At 42.4% G+C, this 23,848-nt stretch overlaps 1 protein-coding gene across 1 annotated transcript; it reads right to left on the bottom strand.

Annotated features, from left to right (window-relative positions):
- Positions 1 to 1,226: 1,226 nt before the first annotated feature.
- Positions 1,227 to 13,734, bottom strand: polr2eb (RNA polymerase II, I and III subunit E, b). Its single transcript, XM_055658865.1, has 8 exons — positions 13,578 to 13,734; positions 11,508 to 11,682; positions 9,877 to 9,992; positions 8,797 to 8,877; positions 7,187 to 7,245; positions 2,995 to 3,073; positions 2,820 to 2,906; positions 1,227 to 1,389 (listed from the first exon to the last, which is right to left on the bottom strand). The coding sequence occupies exons 1-7, from the start codon at positions 13,632 to 13,634 to the stop codon at positions 2,841 to 2,843; spliced, it is 633 nt and encodes a 210-aa protein (XP_055514840.1). The 5' UTR covers positions 13,635 to 13,734; the 3' UTR covers positions 1,227 to 1,389; positions 2,820 to 2,840.
- Between the last annotated feature and the right edge of the window lie 10,114 nt (positions 13,735 to 23,848).

Below are 23,848 nucleotides of genomic sequence, written 5' to 3' on the forward strand. Positions count from 1 at the left end.
ATGAAGGCAGAGCTGTGAATAACACTGAACACATGTCTACTCAAATGTGAGTGCCCTTAGTGGTTCTAAAATGTTTGCAAAAAGTGTCTATTGGTTCTAAAGCTGGCAAAAAATGTCTATTGGTTCTAAAGCTTGCAAAAAATGTTTGTTGGTTCTAAAGCTTGCAAAAAAAAGTCTTATTGGTTCTAAATGCTTGCAAAAAGTGTCTATTGGTTCTAAAATGTTTGCAAAAAGTGTCTCTGGTTCTACAATGTTTGCAAAAAGTGTCTCTTTTGGTTCTACAATGCTTGCAAAAAAATGTCTATTGGTTCTAAAGCTTGCAAAAAAAGTCTATTGGTTCTAAAATGCTTGCATAGTATCTCTATTGCTTCCAAAGTGTGTGTGCGCGTCGTCTGTCTGTGCGTGCGTATATATGAGTTGTTGTGTCTGTGGATGTGTGTGTCTGTGTATGAGTGTGTGCATGTGTGTGTGTTTGACTGTGTCTCTGTGTATGAGTGTCTCTGTGTGTGTCTTATTGAGTGTGTGTCTGCGTAAGTGTCTGGAGAGTATCTGTGTGTGTGTGTGTCTGTGTGAATGCTTGTGTGTGTGGAGAGCCACTAAGAGTGCATGGGGGGAGATGGACTGAATGCGTGTGGGGGAGGGGAATGCATGGAGCAGAGTGGGGGGGAGAAGGGAAGAGGGGTGACTGAGTGAACTGCCACCACCAGCTGTGACTGGGCTGCCAGCCCACCAGCCATGAGTAAGTGAAATGCCAGCCCAACAGCTGTAAGTGCCAGCCCACCACCCATGACTTAGTGAACTGCAAGTCCAAAAATCCATTCAGTCCACAATGTCCATACTAGCCCTCTGGAAACCAGTTCCTTCAATGCACAACAGCCTGAGTGACTGAGCTGCCCGGCCAGAGTGACTGAGCTGCCAGCCCAAGAATCCATTCAGCCCACAATGTTCATACTAGCCCTCTGGAAGCCAGTCCCTTTGACCCACATCATACATACTAGCGCTCCAGAACCCCCCCCCCCCCCCACTGGCCAGCAATATTGGAATTGGTGGAGAGGTGGAATATTGCGTTGGGGGACCAGCTCTCCCGTGTGATGCTGGGACCGAACGGGTCCCACTTAGTCTAGTGGCTAATACATTTCAATCCAGGCAACATTTCTGGTGTAAAGTTTCATGCAGCTGCAACATGACAAGTCAATTTTTAAACTCAATTATACGCAAGGCCTGTAATATTTTACAAAGTTTATTTTAAAAAAAACAAATGACAGGACACATACAGTTATAGAACTAACTGAAAGACCATCCTTGGCACGAGTTAGGAACGAGTACAAAGCAACGAAGCACGAACAAAGTTTTCAATGTTTCTCATTGGATTGTCTCCCATTTTCACGCCTAACACAAAGAAAGATTATTGTGCCGTTGTTTCTCCGTATTTCTGATACACATTAAATGGATGGACATTTTTGTTATGTCATTAATAAAGATATAAAAAATAATTATACAATAGAAAATGTAAAAATAATATCATAGCCTAGTTATATAAGCATTGTGATGCTCCAGCTAATACATGATGATTGAACTCATTAAGATGAATTGCAAAATTAGCATTAGACCAAATAAAGTCAGAAAGTAAGGTTGGCGTGCAACAGTTTCTTCCAATTAGCACAGCAAGCACTTCATTTTGTAAACTGATGAAAATCTACTGCATGTTACTTTAAAAAAGGTTTGCTCACTATGATACAAAATAGCAAATAAAAGCCCGACACAGCTCCATTCCTTTTCCCATTCATAATTCTAGCATCCAAAGTAGTATGAAATCTCAAAAGTCTTAACATAGTCATTAAAATACAAATACTAGCAAGAGGCCCTCACAGTTGCCTGTACAATATTGAATTTACCTGGATGACACAGATTAGTGATGCATCATATCCATTCCACAAGCCACATCTGATGGCCTTGTTATGTCTTTCTAATGTGCCCAGGAGTCTCAGACACAAGTCTGACACGAGGGGGGAGGGGTAGACAATCGTCATTTATTTGCACTATAAAAGCCATGTGTGTGAGGAGCATGTATGCTCAATTCCCCTTGGTCATCACATCATATAGTTAAGCATATCTAACAAATGCTGTAAATTTGAGGGGAGGGGGGGGGGGGGGGGGGGGGGGGGGGGGGGGGGGGGGGGGGGGGGGGTGGGTAGTAGGTTTGGTCAGTACAAATCCTGGCCAGACCAGAACCGCACTGGAATGCCAGACGGCCATGGTGAATGCTTTAGTTTTTCCAGAATTATGTCTTGATTCCCAAGGGTTAATTTAGAATGGGGAGGGTAGTATTGTATTTCTTAGATTTAAAAACTCAAAATCACAACTTCCATGGATTTTGAAGCATTTCATTCTGTGAGACAACTTGATGCACAATAGCATATAGCAGAGATTTGGATGAGCTGGTGTTTAGACATTGGGAAAGGCAAGTCGGGGGGGGATAACAAAATGAAACCAATAGGGTTGAGCTTCACAAAAGGACACAAAATGCTGGGGTCATGCAGCATCTTTGGAGAACATGGATAGATGAAGCTTTGGGTCAGGACTTTCCCATCGACCCGAAACACCACCTATCCATGTTATCCAGAGATGTTGCCTGACCCGTCGAGTTACTCCAGCACTGCATGTCTTTTTATGTATTAACCAGCATCTGCAGTTCTTTGTTTCTAGGTTTGAGCTGCAAATAAAATCTTTATTTGATAGACTTTTGCCTAGTTGATAAATATTGGATGTAGGAGGGGTGCCAAAAGCAGGAGAAAAAAAAATAGCTGGCTAATAGTTACCAAAAATATCTGTGGGACGCCTCACTGTACTAATCTGTAAGTGATGTATCTTCCTGCAGTCTCACTGGGTCTTATAATCTTCACCACCTATGAAAAGAGAATAATCCACATTTACCAGCAATAATGAAGCACGACAGAACAAATCCAATTCAAAAACTGCATGTTTGCAACAAACCTGTCCTCTTTTCAATCCAAAGTATCGTGCCACTGGATCACCTGCTTGTATTCTCGGCAACTGGCTCTCCTTTAACTTACTGGTTAAAATTATTAAGGTGTACAATGATTACGCAGAAACGTGTAGATTAACAATGAACATTTTGTTCCAGTAGGCCATTGCTTTATCAATTTTGCTGAGATGTTAAAGAGTAATTGTATTTAGGTGGTGATTTGATTTATTGCCTCATCCGAAAGGTTGAAGTTATAGGAGAGGCTGTATCTTTTTCCCTGGAGCGCAAGAGGATGATGGGTTATCTTATGGAGATTTACTAGACTAAGTGGGACCCTTTGGGTCTCATGTTCACACGGGAGGGCTGGTTCCCCGACGCAATATTCCACCTCTCCACCAATTCCAATATTGGTGGCCAGTGGGGGGGGGGGGGGCTTTCTGGAGTGCTGGTATGGGTTCTTGGGGTGGCAGCTCAGTCCCTCAAGCCTGATCTGCTGGCAGCTAACTCACGGCTCGTGGGCTGGCAGTTGACTCATGACTATTCCTTGAAATTCCATTTCAAGCAGGGTGCAAGGCCATCAAATTCAAATCCATGTTCCTACCATTTCAAGCAGGGTGCAAGGCCACCAAATTCAAGTGCAGTTTCTTACCACTATGAGCAGGGTGCAAGACCACCGATGTCAAGTGCAGTTTCCAACCACTTCAAGCAGGGTGCAAGGCCACTGATTTCAAGTGCAGTTTCATACCACTTTCAGCAGGGTGCAAGGCCACCAAATTCAGTGCAGTTTCATACCACTTCAAGCAGGATGCAAGGCCGCCAAATTCAAGTGCAGTTTCATTCCACTTCAAGCAGGGTCGAAGGCCAACAAATTCAAATGCAGCTTCATACCATTTCATGGAGGGTGAAACCACCATAAAACCACACAAAACACCAAACTCACAGTTCAGTATACATTCAGTGTGTTCAGTTGATTCAAAGCTCAGACAGTCATGACCTCTCCCTCCCCTCTCCCTCTCCCTCCCCCATCATGCAGAGACTGTCACACCCACACTTCTGGGTTTTATAACCCCTCCCCCTCCCACCGGAAAAGGTGTGGCTTTAGGGCGTGATTGACAGGAGAGAGATTCTCAACATTTTTTAAACACTAATAACACTTTTATTTTTCATTGATGGGAAGAATTCTCTGCACCTGCTCAGCGGAGGAGGGGACTGAGTAAGATGGCCAAAAATCACTGCCGTAAGTGGTAGCATTTTATCTTAAATCAATATACAGTGCAAACAGGAAGTGCATTTGCAGTAGTGCCTTTTAACATCAAGCCAAAGCACCCAAGCCACCATGTGCAGTAAGTAGTGCCTTTCAACTTCAAGCCAAAGCACCCAAGCCACCATTTGCAGGAAGTAGTGCCTTTCAACTTCAAGCCACCACCATGTGCAGTAAGTAGTGCCTTTCAACTTCAAGCCAAAGCACCCAAGCCACCATTTGCAGGAAGTAGTGCCTTTCAACTTCATGCCACCATGTGCAGTAAGTAGTGCCTTTCAACTTCAAGCAAATCACCCACCACCATTTGCAGTTAGTAGTGCCTTTAAACTTCAAGCAAAGCACCCAATCCACTATTTGCAGTAAGTAGTGCCTTTCAATTTCAAGGCAATACACCCAAGCCACCATTTGCAGTAAGTAGTGCCTTTCAACTTCAAGCCAAAGCTCCCAGGCCACTATTTGCAGTAAGTAGTGCCTTTCAACTTCAAGTCAAAGCACCCAAGCCACCATTTACAGTAAACAGTGCCTTTCAACTTCAAGCCAAAGCACCCAAACAACTATTTGCAGGCAATGCTTTTTTACTTCAAACAAACCATATTTTCATTTTCAAACCACATTAAGATTACTCACAGTTGTGTAGACATTTGTTCAGTGTTATTCAGAGCTCAGAGAGACGTGACCCTTGGCTTCATCCATCTTGCAGAGACTAAGTGAGGCACACCACTTCCTGGTTTCATAGTCCCTCCCTCTCCCTCCAGCAGGGGCAGCAGAGGGAATGGTGACTTTTTTAAACCAAGCAAAACACACAAGCCACCATTTGCAGTAAGTAGTGCCTTTCAACTTCAAGCCAAAGCTCCCAAGCCACCATTTGCAGGAAGTAGTGCCTTTCAACTTCATGCCACCATTTGCAGTAAGTAGTGCCTTTCAACTTCAAGCCAAAGCAATGGGAAAAATCCTCCGCACCCGTAAGGCAGAGAGGGGCTCTTGAGCGAGGTGGCCAAAATGACGGCCGTAGGTGGCGGCGTTCTGTCGGAAATCGCAGCACAGTGGGCCAAAAGCGGTCAAGGTCAGAGATTTAGTAATAGATATATAGATAGATAGATAGATAGATAGATAGATAAAAGCAGGAGGGGCATAGCCACAAGTTTTTCCCCAGGATAGGAGAGTCCAAAACTAGAGGGCAAAGGTTTAAGTTGATAAAGGATAGACTTAAAAGGGATCTGAAGAGAGTGGAACAAGCTGCAGAGGAAGCGGTAGAGGTGGGCACTATTACATTTTGGACAGGTAGATGGATTTAAAAGATTTGGTGGGATATGAGCCAAGCGCAGGCAAGTGAGACTTGCTTGGTCAACATGAAAGAGTTGAGCCAGAGTACTTGTTTCCATTCTATATAAATCTATGACAGGAGTATATGACAGAATATAAATAGCAATATAAATACAGAGAATATGAACAACAATCCTTTGAATTTTGATATATTGAGTGTTACATGTTAGAGAGAAAATCTTAGGCAAGGAGCAGCGCTGCATCGAGGAAAGAAGTTGCTTCAGAATTTCATAAAAGGAAAATGTAATAGAAATTCAGAGTTTATATTAAGATTGAGAGATGGTGCATAAATATGCTAAGATACAAAGAAATGGGATGAAAAACATGCTCCAGACCACATATTCTGCAAAGCATATGAATAGAATCATACAGCACAGAAACAGGTCTTTCAGCCCACATCATCCATGCTGACCATGATGCCCCATCTGTTTGTCCCATTTGCCCAATATCCCTCTAAATCTTTCCATCCATGTATCTTTCCTAATGTTTTCTTAAAATGGTTATTTGGTTTATTGTCTCTCATCTACTTCCTTTGGCAGCTCGTTCCAAATACCCATCACCCTCTGTGTGAAGAAAATTGCCTCTCAAGTTCCTATTAAATCTTTCCTCTTAAACCTATGTCCTTAAGTTCCTATTAAATCTTTGCCCTTAAACCTATGTCCTTAAGTTCCTTTTAAATCTTTCCCCTTAAACCTATGTCCTTTAGTTTGTGATTCTTCTACCGTGAGACTGCATTCACCCTATCTATTCCCCTCGTGATTTTATACTCTTCTATAAGATCGCCCTTCAACTTCCTGAGCTCCAAGGAATAGTCTGCCCAACCTCTCCCTATAACACAGGCCCTCAAGCCCTGGCAACACCCTTGACAGTCTTCTCTGAACTCTTTCCAGCTCAATGGCAACATTCCTTCAACAGGATGACCAAAACTGAAAGGAATATTCCAGACATGGCCTCACTAGCGTCTCAGTTTCTACACTTAATTCCCTGACTAATAAAGCCAAAAGCATTCTTCACCATTCTGTCCACCTGCAGTGCCACTTTCAGGAAACTGTGGGCCCCATAGCAGAAGCGTCCAAGTAGTGGGGCTGGAAACTGGAAGTACCCCGAGCTAATTCTGCTACCACCATCATCTATTGCAACTGGTGATGGCTCCCACTGATTATCGCCGGAAGCCTGCGTCCTTTTCAGGATGGACGATGAGTGATGTCAACATCTGAAACTTGGAAGATGGACAACAAAGAGAGAGAGGAAAGTATGTACTTGTATTCCTAGATTCCTTTGTTCTACAACATTTCATAGGGCCCTGCCATTCACTGTGAGTGTCCTGTCCTGACATCCCAAAATGCAACATCTCACACTTATCGGAATTAAACTCTATTTGCCAATCCTCAGCCCACTTGCCCAACTGATCAAGATCCCACGGTGATTGATAACCATCATTACTGTCTACGATAGCATCTATTTAATGTCATCTGCAGCAAATGGCACCAAATGAAAATTCACAAATTCAAATCACACAATTAATTTTGGTAATCAAACATTGTAGCAATGATGAAGCACAATACATAAAGGCCACAGTTGAAATATTGATATTAAATTTTTTTTTGAAAGGATACTATCGTGCCAGCAGCTCTGTAACCTCCTCCTTTGACATCACGATGTGCTCTGGAACAAGCTATGGTACATAATCAAATTAAAGCATCAAAACCACTTTAGATAACCTATATTATTCAAAAACAGTCTGTATTACATGCCAAATACATTAATATAACACTGGGTCAGGGGGTGGAAAATGGCACGGAATGTTACAATTTAAACATTTTAAAGTTCTAGGTTTAATATATTGAAACTGACAGTTGTTCCTCTTCTTTTATAATAATCATTTCATTGCATTTTTTTCCCTGGAACAGTCAGACGACCAGAAAAAAAAGTTATCATTTTCAAACACTGTGTTGCAGCTTATGTATTATGTACAGCTCTCCCAGCATGTGATGGGGGCATGAGAAGGTATTGGTTCACATATTTGTTTTCTTGGACAGTGCCTCATAGTTGAGGATGACCTGCTTCCAACAGGTGCCTGTTGGTATTAATGTGACTAATGAAAAAGGCACAAACTGCAGGAGTAACTCAGCAGGTCAGACAGCATCTCTGAAGAACATGGATGGGCAACGTTTTGGGTCTGGACCCTTCCTCAGACTGGTTGTAGTTGGGCGAGGAGAAAGCTGGAAGAGAAGTCGGAGCCAGACAAAGCTTGACAAGTGATATGTTGATCTAGGTGAGGGGAGTTTAATTGGCAGATGGGCAGACAAAGGCCAGCGATGGGAAGACGACAAATGTCTGTGAGATAATGAGAGAAGAGGCATGAAATATGGTCAGGTGTAGGGTTATAGGTGGAAGGGGAAAGGATTATTGTTGGTCCGTTACCTAAAATTAAATAATTCAATTAACTCACTAGAAAGCAAATAATATGTCCTATACAGATGCTTCTCTGCCAGTTTCTGCAGGGTACCCACAGGGTGGCAAGGATGCCACATTATTTCTTAAAGGGATACAAGGCCATCCTTAACCATTGTCTCTGCCTGCCTGGAAACTGCTTGTTGGTAATATAGAGTTCAAGGAAGATGTGGCATTGCTTAAGTACAGTGTAGATTTTATTGGTTTTGCCATGGTTTGGAAAGATGTTGAATATTTATCCGACTTTTATCCGTATCAACTCATGTTAACAGAAAAAAACATAGTTAGATCTAAAGTTATTGAAGATCAAATGAAGGTTTTAAGAGCAAGGAGAATAAACAACTTTTAATCAATTTCAAACTAACTTGGAGGAAATGTTAAGCACCTTTAGAAATTATTGCACTGCATGTTGAGACACGTTTAGAAGTAACCAGTTTCTGTTATGGTCAAGTGAGCATGAAAGGATGAAATGAGAAAAATAAACTCTTTGGTTTGTTAATCCTGCTTTTCCAGGTAGTGTACAATGGGGTTTGTCATGGAGGTCTTTATTCCTTGTAGCACAGGCAGCTGAGGAGTGATGTCACAGAGGGCTGATGAAATAATGGGGGGAATAGATAGTGAATGCACAGTGTTTTTCTTAGGGTAGGGGAATCAAAGATTAGAGGGCATAGGTTTAAGATGAGAGAGGAATGATTTAATAGGAGGGGCAACTTTTATTTTATATACAGAAGGTGGTGGGTTAATTCAATTCCAAAGACCCTTCCAAACTTACCTCATGTTCTGTAATGTTAATTAAGAGTTCCTGTTGCAGAAATTGCTCAAGGATATATTTAGGAGCCATGTCAACCAGAGACTAAGCAAGAATAAAACAAATAGATCCATCAACACTTGGGTTAAAATAACTTAAAACAAGTATTTTACTGCTAAGACATATTTACCTCTCTGTACATAACACTTGTGCATTAAGCAGGTCACTCAGGATCAGGAGATAACAATGAAATAAATGTTGACTGAAAGACTGGCGAGTTGTTCCATATTTTTACAATACATTGTATTCTGACGTACAGGGATCCACAGCACCATATTTGACAGTGGCCTATTCTCTTCAGGCGAGTGAGGAGGAGGACCTGTTCCCTCGGAGTTCATGAGAAACATGCCACTGAGCACAGCATTTTATTGTGGCTTTAGTTCATTCATTTTTGTTTGCCTTGAATAGATGTACGAGCCATTTATGTTTAGGCTAGCTACTGTTGGCATATTATATTATTTTGTCTAGATATTTCTAGCAGTATTATTTTGAACACTTGGGGGCGGGCATTTGGTGCAAAGAAGGGCGTTACAAAAGGTATAGTGGCCAAGGAGTGACCAGACCAGATCTGGCGCAGGAGGTGGAGAGTTAACAGTTCTCACCCGATGGTAAGAACAGAAAACTACAACTTGTATGAGAATAAGGAGAACCAAGGTATGTTCATTTCTTTGTTTGTACAACTACTTCAATAAAGAACCAATTACGCTTGAAATAACGACTGGAAGATCTGTTCTTTTTTCGTCTGCATAAGATCACTCCTACCTCCCCGTGTAGTAATGGCAACGGAAGATGGACATTGGAAAAGTTAGAAATTGCCATTACAATAGATATTAAATATCTAGACTGAATGATCAGACTGAACTGGAACTGTTTTGTTGCCGTAGGCTGATAACACCATCCATTTTCTACAATGCCATACATTTGTATGTTTGCATATTATTCTGTAAGATTTAGCTACTTTTTCCATCATTCCTTTTACTTATTTGACAATTAATATTTAACCAAAAAAAGTTTCTATAATATACACAAATTGTTACTTTGTACCTGTTTCGCTGATGGCGTCATCCCTTGCTGTACCACAATGATAGCTCTGGTAATATTTTCTTCTTGCATGCGCTGACAGTACATTTTAATGGTTTTAATCCCTACTTTGGGTTCCTCTGAAAAAAATATTAAAACATTTTTTAAATTAAAAATGGCAAACATAAGGGCAGAAGGCGGGAGAATGGGATTGAGAGGGAAAAATACAGCTGCCATGATCCAATGGTGGAGTGGACCCAATGGGCTGAATCGCCTGATGCTGCTCCAATGTCTTATGGTCGTATACTACAATTAATAGGAAGAATTACCTCAAAAAACTAAAGTTTGACTGCTTGTAAATCATCTGCTTCAGAGTTACATTAGTACATTTTTTTCTCTCAGGGCAAACACTCAGATTTTACTTTGCTATAAAAATACACACCAACAAGAATATTATTAAGAACAACAATAAGTATAATGGGTCATAATTAATAGGCAGAAAACAGATTTCTTTATCTGGCAGCATGTGCATACATGCCCAATTCCATCCTACAGCGGTTTATGATTTTCTGAAATTAGTTGGAGCAATTGTTTTAAAGACCAACACACTTATTGCTTGTTAATATGTTGAACAAGGATTTAGAGCAAAAAACTTCCCTCCCCCCACCACCCCAATCCAAGTAAGTCAATAGGCTACTTGCTCCTAGATTGTTATATTGTCCGACAATATCGATACAACGTAGATACAGAAATAGAAGAATAACCTCCATATAGACCAGACTACTACTACCATCGCAGAAACCAAAAATCAAACTCGAGACTTGTGATTTCTACAGAATATTTTCAGCACAGGCATTGTGGACTGCAGGACTTGTTCCTGTGCTGTACTTTTTTTTTAAATGGAGAAAAAAGGAACTGCAAATGCTGGTTTACAAAAAAAAAAAAAGAAAGTGCTGGAGTAACTCAGCAGGCCTGGCAGTTGTTTGGAGGAAGAGTGCTGAACTGAATATCACCTACCCATGTTCTCCAGAGATGTTGCCAGGCCCATTGAATTACTCAAGCACTTTGTGTCTGTACTTTTCAACGATCCAGAAGCTATAGTGAGGATGTCAGTGTTCTTTGCTGCTGGGAACTCTGGTCACTAATCGACAAAAATACATATACATGGTTTAACAGCAATGCTCATTTGCCCATGCTGGTAATAATCGGTGGGCGGCGCGACTTTCGTCAGCAGCGGCCTCTGCAGTCCGTCTGTATTTTTATTATTTTTGTCTCGTTTCTATGTAGTTTTTATTTTTATTTTTTTGTCAGGGTATGTGTGTGGGGGGTAACTTTAAAATCTTTCCCCTACACGGGAGAGAGGGAGTGCAGTGGAGAGATAAGTTGTTTTTTTTTGCCTTCCATCAGCGATGTGATGTATGTATGTGTAAGTTGTGTTGTGTCTCGGGTTTTTTTTCGTTTTGTAATGTATGGCTGCAGAAACTACATTTCGTTTGGACCTCAACGGGGTCCAAATGACAAATAAATTGTATTGTATTGTATTAATAGCATTGACTGGGAGGGCTGAGGGTCAGATGCGTAAGCGGTGCAAGGATTACGTGATTTCCCACCAAAACCCAGATGCAAAAAATAAATTCACAAATAATTTAGTTTACCTGGGAAAAAAACAAACATTTGATCAGTGGGATCATCATTATGAGCAACAAGCACAGTCAGGTCTGATCGCCGCGGTCTTCCTTCACTTGGCTTATCTCCAAATTGACCTCTAAATTCATCCAGTGTCTGGTCCAATTCATCCTGTGTCACTAAATATCCACGATCATGGCAAAGCTGGGGATTACAACAGATAACAATTAATTTACATACTTTCCCTCAATATGACTGTTTTCTATTACCCCATATAATAGCAAAAGTAATGGTGTTCACTGTAAATACAAGTGCATATACAATGGAAGAAAGTTTATTCCTGACAATCTACAATTACAGGAGTTTGAGTTTGTTTGTAAGCATTTACAAGTGGATGCAGATCAAATGAGTACTTGGAATGAACTTTTGAGAGATTAATTTTACTGCAATGTTGGTTGACAATTAACATGCAATGCATGCTTAATATTGGAGTAAACATGGAGCATGGAAGCATTTTAATTGATGCAAAGATTTAGTAGGATAGAAAATATATAGAAGGGTGTTTTAAAGCAAGAAATCATGGAGATGTTGAGGGACACAAAAAACTGAAAGCAGATAAATTGCCAGATATCGGCTGAAAGGTGACTTCAAAAGAGAACTGGACGTGTTCTTGAAATTGTAGCACAACTGGGAAAGAGTGATCACATGTGCAATCAAGAAGAACTGAATGTCTTTCCATCCCATATGGTTTACCTAAAGATGTCCACATAACATTTTCATCCACCCTATTTACAATGACTTAGTCATATGAATTCAGAAATGGCTACTGATAGAAGATAAAGGGTGTGGTGGAATGCCAATATTCAGGCTGAAGGTCTGGGACCGCAGAGATCAATGCCGGGACCACTGCTGCTTGTGATATTTATTAATGACTTGGATGCAAACGTAAGTGGTCAGTAAGTGTGTAGATGACACCAAGACTGCTAGGATCATGGACTGTGAGGTAGGCAGTCAAGATATGTTGCAGTATTCAGATCGACTGTAGAAATAGGTGGAGAAATAGCAGATGGAGTTTAATCAGAGCAAGTGTGAGGTATTGCACTTTGAAAGGTCAAATCCAAGGTGGAAAATGGCACAACAGCATTGATATATAGTGGGATCAGGGTCCTTGTCCGTAGAAGTAGCAACACAAGTAGAATAGTAAATTAGGCATATGGTATGCTTGCTTTCATAGGTTGCAGCATTGAGTATAAGAGACAGGCAGCCACGATGCAGCTTTATAGGACTTTGGTTCGGATGCATTTGGAGTATTGGGTGAAGTTCTGGTCGCCCCATTATTGGAAGGATGGGAAGGCTTTGGAAAGGGTGTAGGGGAGGTTTACTAAAATGATGCCTTGATTAGAAGGTATTAACTACAGGGATATCTTGGACAGACTAGGATCGCTGTTTCTGGTATGCAGGGAGGCCTGATAGAAGTATTTAAAATTCTGAGAGGCATGGATGAGATAGACAGTCACAACCTTTATCCAAAAAATGGTAAAACCAAATTCTAGAGGTCATAACTTTAAGGTGAGTGGGGAAGATTTTCTTTCACACAGAGAGTACCGAGTGCTGGGAACACACTGCGGGGGGTGGTTGTTGAGGCAGATACTCACCAATTGTGCTTTTTAAAATACTTTTGGATAGGCACGTGGATATATAGGGAATGGAGCAATTTGGATTATGTGCAGGTATCGCACGTTGTGAGCCGAAGGGCCTGTTCATATGCTGTGTTGTTCTATGTGCATCCATCAGTGTAAACACAGCCGAACAACAAATGGACATATGTGTCAACTATCAGCCCGAGCCCCGTGTAAAGCCGCTTCCCCCGGGCACACTAGACACCAGACCCCCGGGCACACTGGGTCTTGGACACATCAGATACAAGATCTCGGCCCTCGGCCCTCGGGCACACCACACCGGCCCCGGCAACCAGGTCCCTGGACACACCGGACACCAGGCCCTGGGCCCTGGGGCAAACCGGGCACCAGACCCCCAGGTACACTGGGCCCTCTGAGCCAGCCAGCCAGCCAGCCAGCAGGCCGCGCCGCGCCACTCACCTGCATGATGGTCTTGCGGATCTTCCACAGGCGGTATGTCTCCTCCTCGTCGTCCATGATGCAGCCGCCGCGCAAACTCAGAGCCGCCCGATCCGGCCAGCGCTGGTCTGTGACGTCAGCCGCTCCGCCGCGCAGACTCAGAGCCGCCTCGGCAGGATTGCGCGTGCGCAGTGCGTGCTGGTCGCCAGACACAAGCAGCTCCATGTTAAAGAGGGAACTGCAGTTGCTGGAGAATCGAAGGTTACACAGAAAAGCTGGAGAAACTCAGCGGGTGCAACAGCATCTATGGAGCGAAGAAAATAGGCAACGTTTCGGGCCGAAACCCTTCACCAGTCTGAAGAAGGGTTTCGGCCCGAAACGTTGCCTATTTCCTTCGCTCCATAGATGCTGCTGCACCCGCTGAGTTTCTCCAGCTTTTCTGTGTAACAAGCAGCTCCATGATCTTTGGGCCCATTGTGGTACATCTGGGGCAGGGATGCTGAAAGTTGTTTTCCAAGTTGGAAATTGTTTTGCTGCATGCATGTGCAGTGTGTTTTTATATAGTGGAAGGGATGGCAAAGCAGGCGTGGGATCTGCTTGCCTGCATTAGTGTGGATAGTGAGTAGTTGAGTATTGAGCAGTCCTGAGCTACCATCTATCTAATTGGAGACCCTTGGACTTTCTTTGATCGGACTTTACTGAACTTTATCTTGCACTAAACATCAAAGGGTTAGATTGGGTGGACGCACAGACTCTTGCCCAGAGTATAGGAATCGAGAACCATAGGTTTAAAGTGAGGGGAACATTTAATAGTGTGAGATTCAAAAATCACAAATGCTCTTGAGACAAATTCAGACAAAGAAGTGTTTTTATTAATTTCATATTCTGCAGAATAGGTGCCTCTCCTCTGATGTCCCCTAGAGGCACAAGGAAGATGGAGATGCTTTCTATCTTTATACCTTTCTTCACTATGGTCACTACCTCATGTCTCCCCATCGAGTTTCGTCCAATCATAACATAAAGCCCACATTCCCACGAGAAAGTCCAGGAATGTCTCGGACCATCTCCTGACGTCAAAGACTCCCAAGGCTTCTGCTGAAGTTTCTATCTGTTTGCTACTTTTTATCTAGAATTTCTCTCTGTTCTGTATATTGTTACTTTATTCTACCAGCCGTCTGGCTTCTGCTGATAAGCTCATTTCTTTCTAAGTTATATTTTTCAGAGTTCTAGTATAAATCAACCATCCCTATTAACCCTTTTCTCACAATAGGAACCTGAGGGGTAACTTTTTCACACAAAGGGTGGTGGGTGTATGGAACGAGCAGCCAGGGGGAGGTAGTTAAGGCAGGTACTATCGCAACATTTAAGAAACATTTATACAAGTACATGGATAGAACAGATTTAGAGGAATATGGTCCTAATGCAGGCCATTTTTTTTTTGCTACTTTTTGCTACGCATCTTTTGATTTATACAATATCTTCCTTTTCTAGTGCTAGCAGCAGATTCTTCGCCTCCCTATCCTCCTCTCGCTAGTCATACTGTGTTCTGAAGGCCAGCGCAGGGAATGATACAACATCCGAATAGGCACAAAGTCAATGGTTCCTTCCCTTCACGCACAGTCTACGGGCTGATATTGTCTGGTGGGGCCTCCACAGGACCCTTAAATCGGTTTGCGTGTGTCCACCCTTTTTCTTTTGTTCGTACTGCTGTCTCGGTGATTAATAACACAAGGTAGGGTCCAGTCCACTTTGGTTGCAGCTTTTCTTCCTTCCATGATTTTACAAGATCCCAGTTCTCTGCTTTCACAGAATGGATTGGCAAGTCGAGATGGGGACTCTGTGCCAACAGCCCCTTGGTTTTTAATTCTGTAATAGAATGAGATACTGCCAGTAAACAGTTCCTGAAGAAAACATCATTACCATGGTGGGTATTCCTTCTATCTTTCCCAAATAATAAAAACCTAACTTGTTCAACCTTTCTCTGTATCTTAGTTGCTGAAACCCTGTCAACATTCTAATTGATCTTCTCTGTACTCTCTATTTTGTTAACCTTTTTCCTATAATTATGCCTACCAAAATTATACACCATACTCCACAATTGACCTCACCAATACCTTGTACAATTTAACATTACAACCCAACTTCTATACACAATGCTCTGATTTATAAAGGCCAACACACCAAAATCTTTCTTTACCATCCTATCTACACGAGATTCCACCTTCAGGGAATTATGCACAGTTATTCCTAGATCCCTCTGTTCAACTTCATTCCTCAATTCACAATCATTTACCATGTAAGTCTAATTTGAATTTGTCCTGCCAAGTTGTATCACCTCACACTTATCAACATTAAACCCATCTGTCATGTTTCAACCCACTCTTCCAAATGACCTAAATCTCTCTGTACATTTTTAAAATCTACTTAATTATTCACAACACCACCTATCTTAGTATCATCTACATACTTCTTAATCTATCTTACCACACCAACATCCATATTATTGATTCACATGACAAACAACAGTGGACCCAACACACATCCCTGAGGTACCCCTCTAGTCATTGACCTCCAACCTGATAAACATCCATCCACCATTACTCTCTGACATTTCCCATACAGCCACTTTTTAATCCATCTTGCTATTCCTTACTAACCGCTTCTTAACCAACCTTATTTCCTTTATTGAACCTTGTCAAAGGCCTTACTGAAGTTCACCACTTTAACCTCATCAATTTTCCTAATAACCTCTTTTAAGAAAAATCATGATTAGTCAAATGTCACAATCACAAATCCATGCTAATTCTTCCTAATCCTACCCCATTTGTCCAAATTCCTATAATATTGTCTTTAGTATCCTTTCCATTATTTCCCACCACTGATGTCAAACAAGTTCTTGTTAAAACTCTACTATTCTTTGTCCTCCTGTTCAATTACCTCAGGGCTATTATCTATTCGTACCTGTGGGACAGCCCTCATGTAATTATTGAAATCGTACTAGGTATCTCAACCTTCTAAACGAACATCGGTCGGTGATTTAGAAAACTCATACATACACCTTGTCTTCAGGTTTAAAGGGTCCTTCTTCCTGGTCCATCTCCGACAGCTTTTACTTTACCTGTTCATAAATAGACTTGTATATCATTATTAACTGTTTCATATACTTTTTAAATTCTATCTGTAACTGTTCCAAACTCGGTCCCTTGCAGGAACTTCTCCATTGTGTCACCTGCTGGTTAGTTTGCATGCAACATTTCTTCAGTGCCAATGGCAGAGCATTACACAAATCTTATTTATTTTAACCTTCAATGTTCCATTTATTCTTTTCATCAAATGAAAACAATCCGTTGTCAAAGCTGATTTCTGTAGGTTTACCAAACCTCTTAATTACCTTATTCAGCATAAACGACACTACAGTGCTCATACCTAAATCGATTCAGACTTACCCTGGACATCTCTTCCAGATGCTGTTTCAGCTGCTTTGTCTGCATTTTAATTTATTTATTTTACATGTACTTTTTCCATTTCACCATACAATTTCAAAATTTTCCAATCTAGTCTGAACTATATCCTGCCTTTCCCAAGGTCATCATCTGCTGTCTTATATTCTGAAGTATTTCTCTCTCTTCACTTGTGGAACAAACCAACAAATTGTCCACATCAGCAAATACTTTCTAAGGGTATACCATATAACCATATATCGAACCTGCCTCCACCACCTTCACTGGAAGCTCATTCCACACAGCTACCACTCTCTGAGTAAAGAAGTTCCCCCTCAACTTTCAACTCTGCCTTTCCCATCTAATTAAAAAAACCTACCTCATCCTAGCCTTTCTTGACATCCTTCCTTAAATCCATTTCTCTCTCTTGGGGACCCCAGTCCTGTTAGGGCTTATAATCTCCAGATTAATTTCACTCCTGATAGGACTTTGAGGAAAAGTTCCCCAAGACATGTATTATTGGCATGTAATTCTCTGGCCCCGCTTGGTTCCCTCATAGGACTCACTTGTGTCAGTTCATCACTTATTTCAGTCTTTTCAACCAGGGGCTTTGTTCATTGACATTGACCGCAGAGACCAACTGTTTGCTGAATCGGGGGTTGGAAATAAATGACAATCCCACCACCTCCTTCAATTCTGCTTGACTTTAAGAAGAATGACTTCCACCACAATAGTTCATAATATAATGTTCACTGGTTGCCTTCTATTTCTTGTTCATTTTCAACTCTCCACCTTTTCATTCCCCTTTGTTCCTTGGGGTTCACCTTAAGTGGGTAACATTTGCTGAGGGGCCTGCATACCCTCGGTCATGACGGCATCCAACCAGAAGATGGCGCTGTAGCCGGTACGTTTGTGAGCGGCGGCCATGTTTGTAGTCTTTTGTCTGCCCGGCTGTAACAATTTACATCATGCATCTTTATCTGACACTTAGTGGTTCCCACCACTTTTACCAATGGTGCCTTCAAATCTTTCATGACCAATAATCGTCCCACGTTCTCCTCCTCCAAAGCCCTAATCCATTTCCTTCCCCATCAGGGATATAGGGTGAGGCATTTTTATTTATTATTTATTTTTCTTTATTTTTTTATTTTATTTTTTTTTAGCCCTCTCAGTTTATGGGTGCCCCAAGGGATAATCTGTCATCCTGTCGTCTCCTACTTCTGTCTGTCTCTCTCTCTCTCTCTCTCTCTCTCTCTCTCTCTCTCTCTCTCTCTCTCTCTCTCTCTCTCTCTCTCTCTCTCTCTCTCTCTCTCTCTCTCTCTCTCTCTCTCTCTCTCTCTCTCTCTCTCTCTCTCTCTCTCTCTCTCTCTCTCTATCTCTCTCTCTCTCTCTCTGGTCTCTCTCTGTGTCTCTCTCTCTCTATGTGTCTCTCTCTGTGTGTCTGCTCTCTCTCTCTCTCTGTATATCTCTGTGTCTGGCTCTCTCTCTCTATCTCTCTGTGTCTGGCTCTCTCTCTCTCTCTGTATCTGTATCTCTGTCTCTCTCTCTCTCTCTCTCTCTCTCTCTCTCTCTCTCTGTCTCTGTATCTCTGTGTCTGGCTCTCTCTCTCTCTGTCTGTGTCTGTCTCTCTCTCTCTCTCTCTCTCTGGCTCTCTCTCTCTCTCTCTCTCTCTCTCTCTCTGTCTCTCTCTCTCTCTCTCTCTCTCTCTCTCTCTCTCTCTCTCTCTCTCTCTCTCTCTCTCTCTCTCTCTCTCTCTCTCTCTCTCTCTCTGTCTCTCTCTCTCTCTCTCTCTGTCTCTCTCTCTCTCTCTCTCTCTCTCTCTCTCTCTCTCTCTCTCTCTATCTCTCTCTCTCTCTCTCTCTCTCTCTCTCTCTCTCTCTGTCTCTATCTCTCTGTGTTTCGGTGTCTGTATCTCTCTCTCTCTCTGTTTCTCAACTTGAATGTCTACCATAAAACAACAAACCATAAAAGCTGGTCATGTTTCATCAATTAACTTATTTCCAATTATTTCAATCCATATTCACCATTATTTTAAATGTCCAATTCCTAGCACTAGTAACAATTTTCCAAATTAACTTTACTGACAAGAAATCTAAAAGAACATCAAGAAACGATTAAAAGAAAATCAAAAGCTGATTTTTACAACTTCCCTTTTTCAGGTTACGAGGATACAAAGAGTTAATTTTACAGCTTGTTCGCAATCCAATTTGAACTACAGTGGAAATTCTCGCTCCCGCCACTGTGTTCAATTTTACAACTTGCTCATTCCAACCTTTCATCTTACAACCATTCGTTCCAAACCGGTTTTTACATACAAATCACATTCGTTCCATTCTTACTTCAAATAGATTATTCATTTTATATTTTCTCCCTGTCCTGCACTCTTGTCCCCGGCCTTTGCCGTCTTCTTATCTGCTACTTTCGGGAGTAACTCCCTCATCATCCTGTCTCTCTCTTCTACTGCCTGCAACATAATCTTTACTACTTTTTCCCTTCTGTGAAAAGGAATTGATCTAACTGTTCTTGTCAGACCTAAAGGATCTTCAAGGAGGCTATTTAACAAACCCCCTTCCCCCTCAGGGTCCTCTCCTAGGTACCTCCCTCAGGGGTCTAATTTCAACCGAACTTATCTTCCCCTTCTGCCCTTTGACTCCCCGTCCTGTTGGCCGGGTGATCTTCGTCCACCCCGGCCCCTGTCTTCTCTTTCCTTTGGGTATTTTGGCCCCCTCCGGCTCTGCTCTCTCTTCCCTGGGTATTTTGGCCCCCAGCGGCTCTGCATTTGCCCCAACGGACTATTGGGCAGAATGCGGGGATTTGGCCCACAGCCTTTTCCCCTCCCTTTTTCTTAACACCGTGTTTAATTACCTTATTTATCATAATCATATTCTTAATACCATGTTCATCATATTCTCAATACCGTGTTCATCATACCTGCCTTGCCCGTACAAGGTCTTATATATTCTTAATACGTGTTCATCATACCGTGTTCATCATTCTCAATTGCCCAGGAAGTACTTAATAGTCATTTTCCTACCTGGGTGCCATGCACTGGAATTGCTCGATTGATTTTTCGCGATTTCCAACTACTTCCACTTCTTTGCCGAGTCTCTGTTTGGTCCGGATACTACTGCTTAAACAGCTGATGGCAAGCAAGGAGTCTGAGACCGCTGAACTCAGCAGGGTGCACCTTCCCTTCGTCCGTCTACTCCCGTCAGCTGTCTAGAGTATTGGATCCCGGACGAGCCCCCAAGTTGTGAGATTCAAAAATCACAAATGCTCTTGAGACAAATTCAGACAAAGAAGTGTTTTTATTAATTTCATATTCTGCAGAATAGGTGCCTCTCCTTTGATGTCCCCTAGAGGCACAAGGAAGATGGAGATGCTTTCTATCTTTATACCTTTCTTCACTATGGTCACTACCTCATGTCTCCCCATCGAGTTTCGTCCAATCATAACATAAAGCCCACATTCCCACGAGAAAGTCCAGGAATGTCTCGGACCATCTCCTGACGTCAAAGACTCCCAAGGCTTCTGCTGAAGTTTCTATCTGTTTGCTACTTTTTATCTAGAATTTCTCTCTGTTCTGTATATTGTTACTTTATTCTACCAGCCGTCTGGCTTCTGCTGATAAGCTCATTTCTTTCTAAGTTATATTTTTCAGAGTTCTAGTATAAATCAACCATCCCTATTAACCCTTTTCTCACAATAGGAACCTGAGGGGTAACATTTTCACACAAAGGGTGGTGGGTGTATGGAACGAGCAGCCAGGGGGAGGTAGTTAAGGCAGGTACTATCGCAACATTTAAGAAACATTTATCCAAGTACATGGATAGAACAGATTTAGAGGAATATGGTCCTAATGCAGGCAGGTGGGTCTAGTGGAGATGAACATGTTGGTCGTTGTAGGCAAGTTGGGCTGAAGGGGCTGTTTCCACGCTGAATGACTATGACTAAGACTCATCAGATACATATGTCAGTGATATTTGAAGATTGGCCAGGGCTTGCCTCTATTTTTTGTGAAACTGAAAAGAGAGGTGAGGTGTAAACATAGTAAATACCTCTTGAAAGCCTGAAACTGTGTCCAGTCCTTTAACTATAAAAAGCTAATTTTCCTGTAATCGTTTATACTGAAGTTTCACCTAAAATAACAAAGAAATAAGAAATCAGCTTGACCAAAGAACTCTGATAGTGTTTTCCGTGCTTTGGTTAGTAATTTTGTTCTTAGTGGCTCTGTAATCATGTGGACTGCTGCATAAAACAAAAACATACTTTCTTATCCGTTGCTTCCTAAAGGGAAGCAGACTCCCTCAGTCTTTACTTAGGATAACAACATTTTAAATGTCCTATACATCTGTTTTCATTTTGTGGCCACGTGATTATACCTTTTTGCATATTTGTACGTTATTTAAAAGAATATTTATAATCTGATCAAGGAACTGGTGGAATCAAGTCAGCCTCCTACATTTAAACTAATTTCTCAGAACTGTGTATTGATGTTACAGATATACATGTGTGTCTAATCATAGAGAAAATCAATGTTTGATCTTTGTAGCCCTCTGCTGAAGATTTTACTAACATTACAAATATAGAATGACTGAACATTTTAATATTCCAACTAACATCTAGTCAGACCCACACAGCCCTGGCCACACTCTCATTTCACTCCTGCATCGGGAAGAAGGTATAGGAGTCTGAAAACTAACATCCATGTTCAGTAACGGCTTCTTCCCAACAACCATCAGGCTACTGAACACTACGAACCAACTAAACTTCGAACTGCTGGGGTTGCATTTGGGCTTTGGTTTGTTTTTGCACTATATTGTTTTTTTTTTTAATTTCTTGAAATTTTATTTCTGTTTGTTAATATATTATCTATTGAGAACTGTGTTTACAAACCTGTTGTGCTGCTAGTAAGAATTTCATTGTTCTGTTTTGGTACATATGACAAAAAAAAAAAACACTTTTGACTCTAATAAAAGGGTGTGCACAAATTCAAGTCTATAGTTTGGTAGCTCAGGACTAGTCAATACTCAGAGGTGTGATGTCATTCAATATTATCTTACATGTGGTTTAGTTTAGTTTAGAGATACAGCAATGAAACAGGCCCTTCGGCCCACTGAGTCCGCGCCGACCAGCGATCCCCGCACTTTAACACTCTCCGACACACACTAGGGACAATTTACACATACACCAAGCCAATTAACCTATATACCTGTACGTCTTTGGTGTGGGAAGAAACCGAAGTTCTCAGGGAAAACCCATGCGGTCATGGGGAGAACGTACAAACTCCGTCCAGACAGCGCTTGTAGTCGGGATCGAACCCGAGTCTCCAGTGCTGCAAGGCAACCACTCTACCGCTGTGCCACCATATTGCCCTGGTATTCATGGAGTCAGTTGTGACTTCTGAAAGTCACATGTGCTGGATCGCCTCAGCGCAGAGGGAGAACAAGGAGGGAAGAGACAGAGACTAAGACTTTTGCCTCCATCACAGTGAGGAGGTGCTTGGTGAACTCACTGTGGTGGTGTTAACTTGTGTTTATTGTATGTTTTGTTATTTATTATTATTGTGTATGACTGCAGGCAGGGAGAGGGAGAGGGGGTGGAGAGAGGGGTGGGGTACGGGAGGAGAGAGGGGAGGGAGGGGGAGAGAGGTGTGGGGGAGTGGGGGGGGGGGGGAGGGGAGGAGGGAGATGGGGGTAGGGGAGGGAGGGGGAAGAGTGTGGAGGGAGGGGGGGGTGAGGGGTGGGGGGGAGAGAGTGTGGAGGGAGGGGTAGGGGGAGAGGTGGAAGAGGGACAGAGGGGGAAGGGGGCGGAGGGAGAGAGGGAAGGGGGTGGGATAGAGAGGGTAGGGGGTGGGGGGAGAGGAGGATGGGGTGAGGGGAGAGAGGGATGGGGGTGGGGGAGAGGAGGGGGAGGGGGAGGGGGAGGAGAGGGGGAGAGGGGTGGGGGAGGGGAGGACAGAGGGGACGGAGAGAGGGAGGTGTGGGGGAAGGGGAGTTGGGGTACCACCTCCAGTTTAAATTCCATTTGGAATATTTTGGAGGACCAAGAACCAAGAATCTAAAGTCACTGCCCTTCTCTCATCATCTCCTTTGTCACATTTTTAAACATGATCTGCAGTCATTGAAGTGGCACAGCAGTAGAGTTGCTGCCTTCCAATGCCAGAGACCTGGGTTCAATCCAGTCTATGGGTGCTATCTGTACGGAGTTTGCATGTTCTCCCTGTGACTGTGTGGCTTTTCTCCGGATGTTCCGGTTTTTACTCACACTCCAAAGACATACAGGTTTGTAGGTTAATTGGCTTTGGTAAAAATTGTAAATTGTTCCTCGTGTGTAAGGATAGTTTTCGTGTATGGGGATAGCTGGTCGTTGTGGGCCGAAGAGCCTGTTTCCGTGCTGTATCTCTAAACTAAAGTAATTATATTATAAAGGGTCTGAAGAAGGGTTTCGGCCTGAAACGTCGCCTATTTCCTTCGCTCCATAGATGCTGCTGCACCCGCTGAATTTCTCCAGCAATTTTGTGTACCTTTAATTATATTTGATGTGTCTGCAGGGCCACTTTTTTTTTAATCATTTTACATTTGAGTTGTCATAATAAATGTTCTGGCTAAGAATGAGATGGAGAAGTTGTATTCCTCATGAATAAGAATAACCATAACATTTTACTGGAGCAGAGGCAGAAACTGTTAACGTAATACGTAGTAACAGCTCTATAATTCCACGAAGGGGTGGACGTGGAGACCAGAGTGTGGAGACCAAAGATACTAGAGGAGCCTCCTCTAGTATCTTTGTCTTACAGCGAAGATCTTTGGTGGAGACGGCTCAGCTCGATAACCCCACCCAGGGGTGGGT

Source organism: Leucoraja erinacea, chromosome 29 (genome assembly GCF_028641065.1).
Source record: "Leucoraja erinacea ecotype New England chromosome 29, Leri_hhj_1, whole genome shotgun sequence".
NCBI lineage: Eukaryota > Metazoa > Chordata > Chondrichthyes > Rajiformes > Rajidae > Leucoraja > Leucoraja erinaceus.

Bases quoted from the DNA above. Each gene is read 5' to 3' on its own strand.
- polr2eb (XM_055658865.1), bottom strand. From the start codon at position 13,634: ATGGACGACGAGGAGGAGACATACCGCCTGTGGAAGATCCGCAAGACC. The intron at 8,878-9,876 runs GTACAAAGTAAC...ATTCTTGCTTAG, and splicing joins TGACGCCATCAGCGAAACAG to TCTCTGGTTGACATGGCTCC. The intron at 3,074-7,186 runs GTATCCTTTCAA...AATTTTAACCAG, and splicing joins ACAGAGCTGCTGGCACGATA to TAAGTTAAAGGAGAGCCAGT.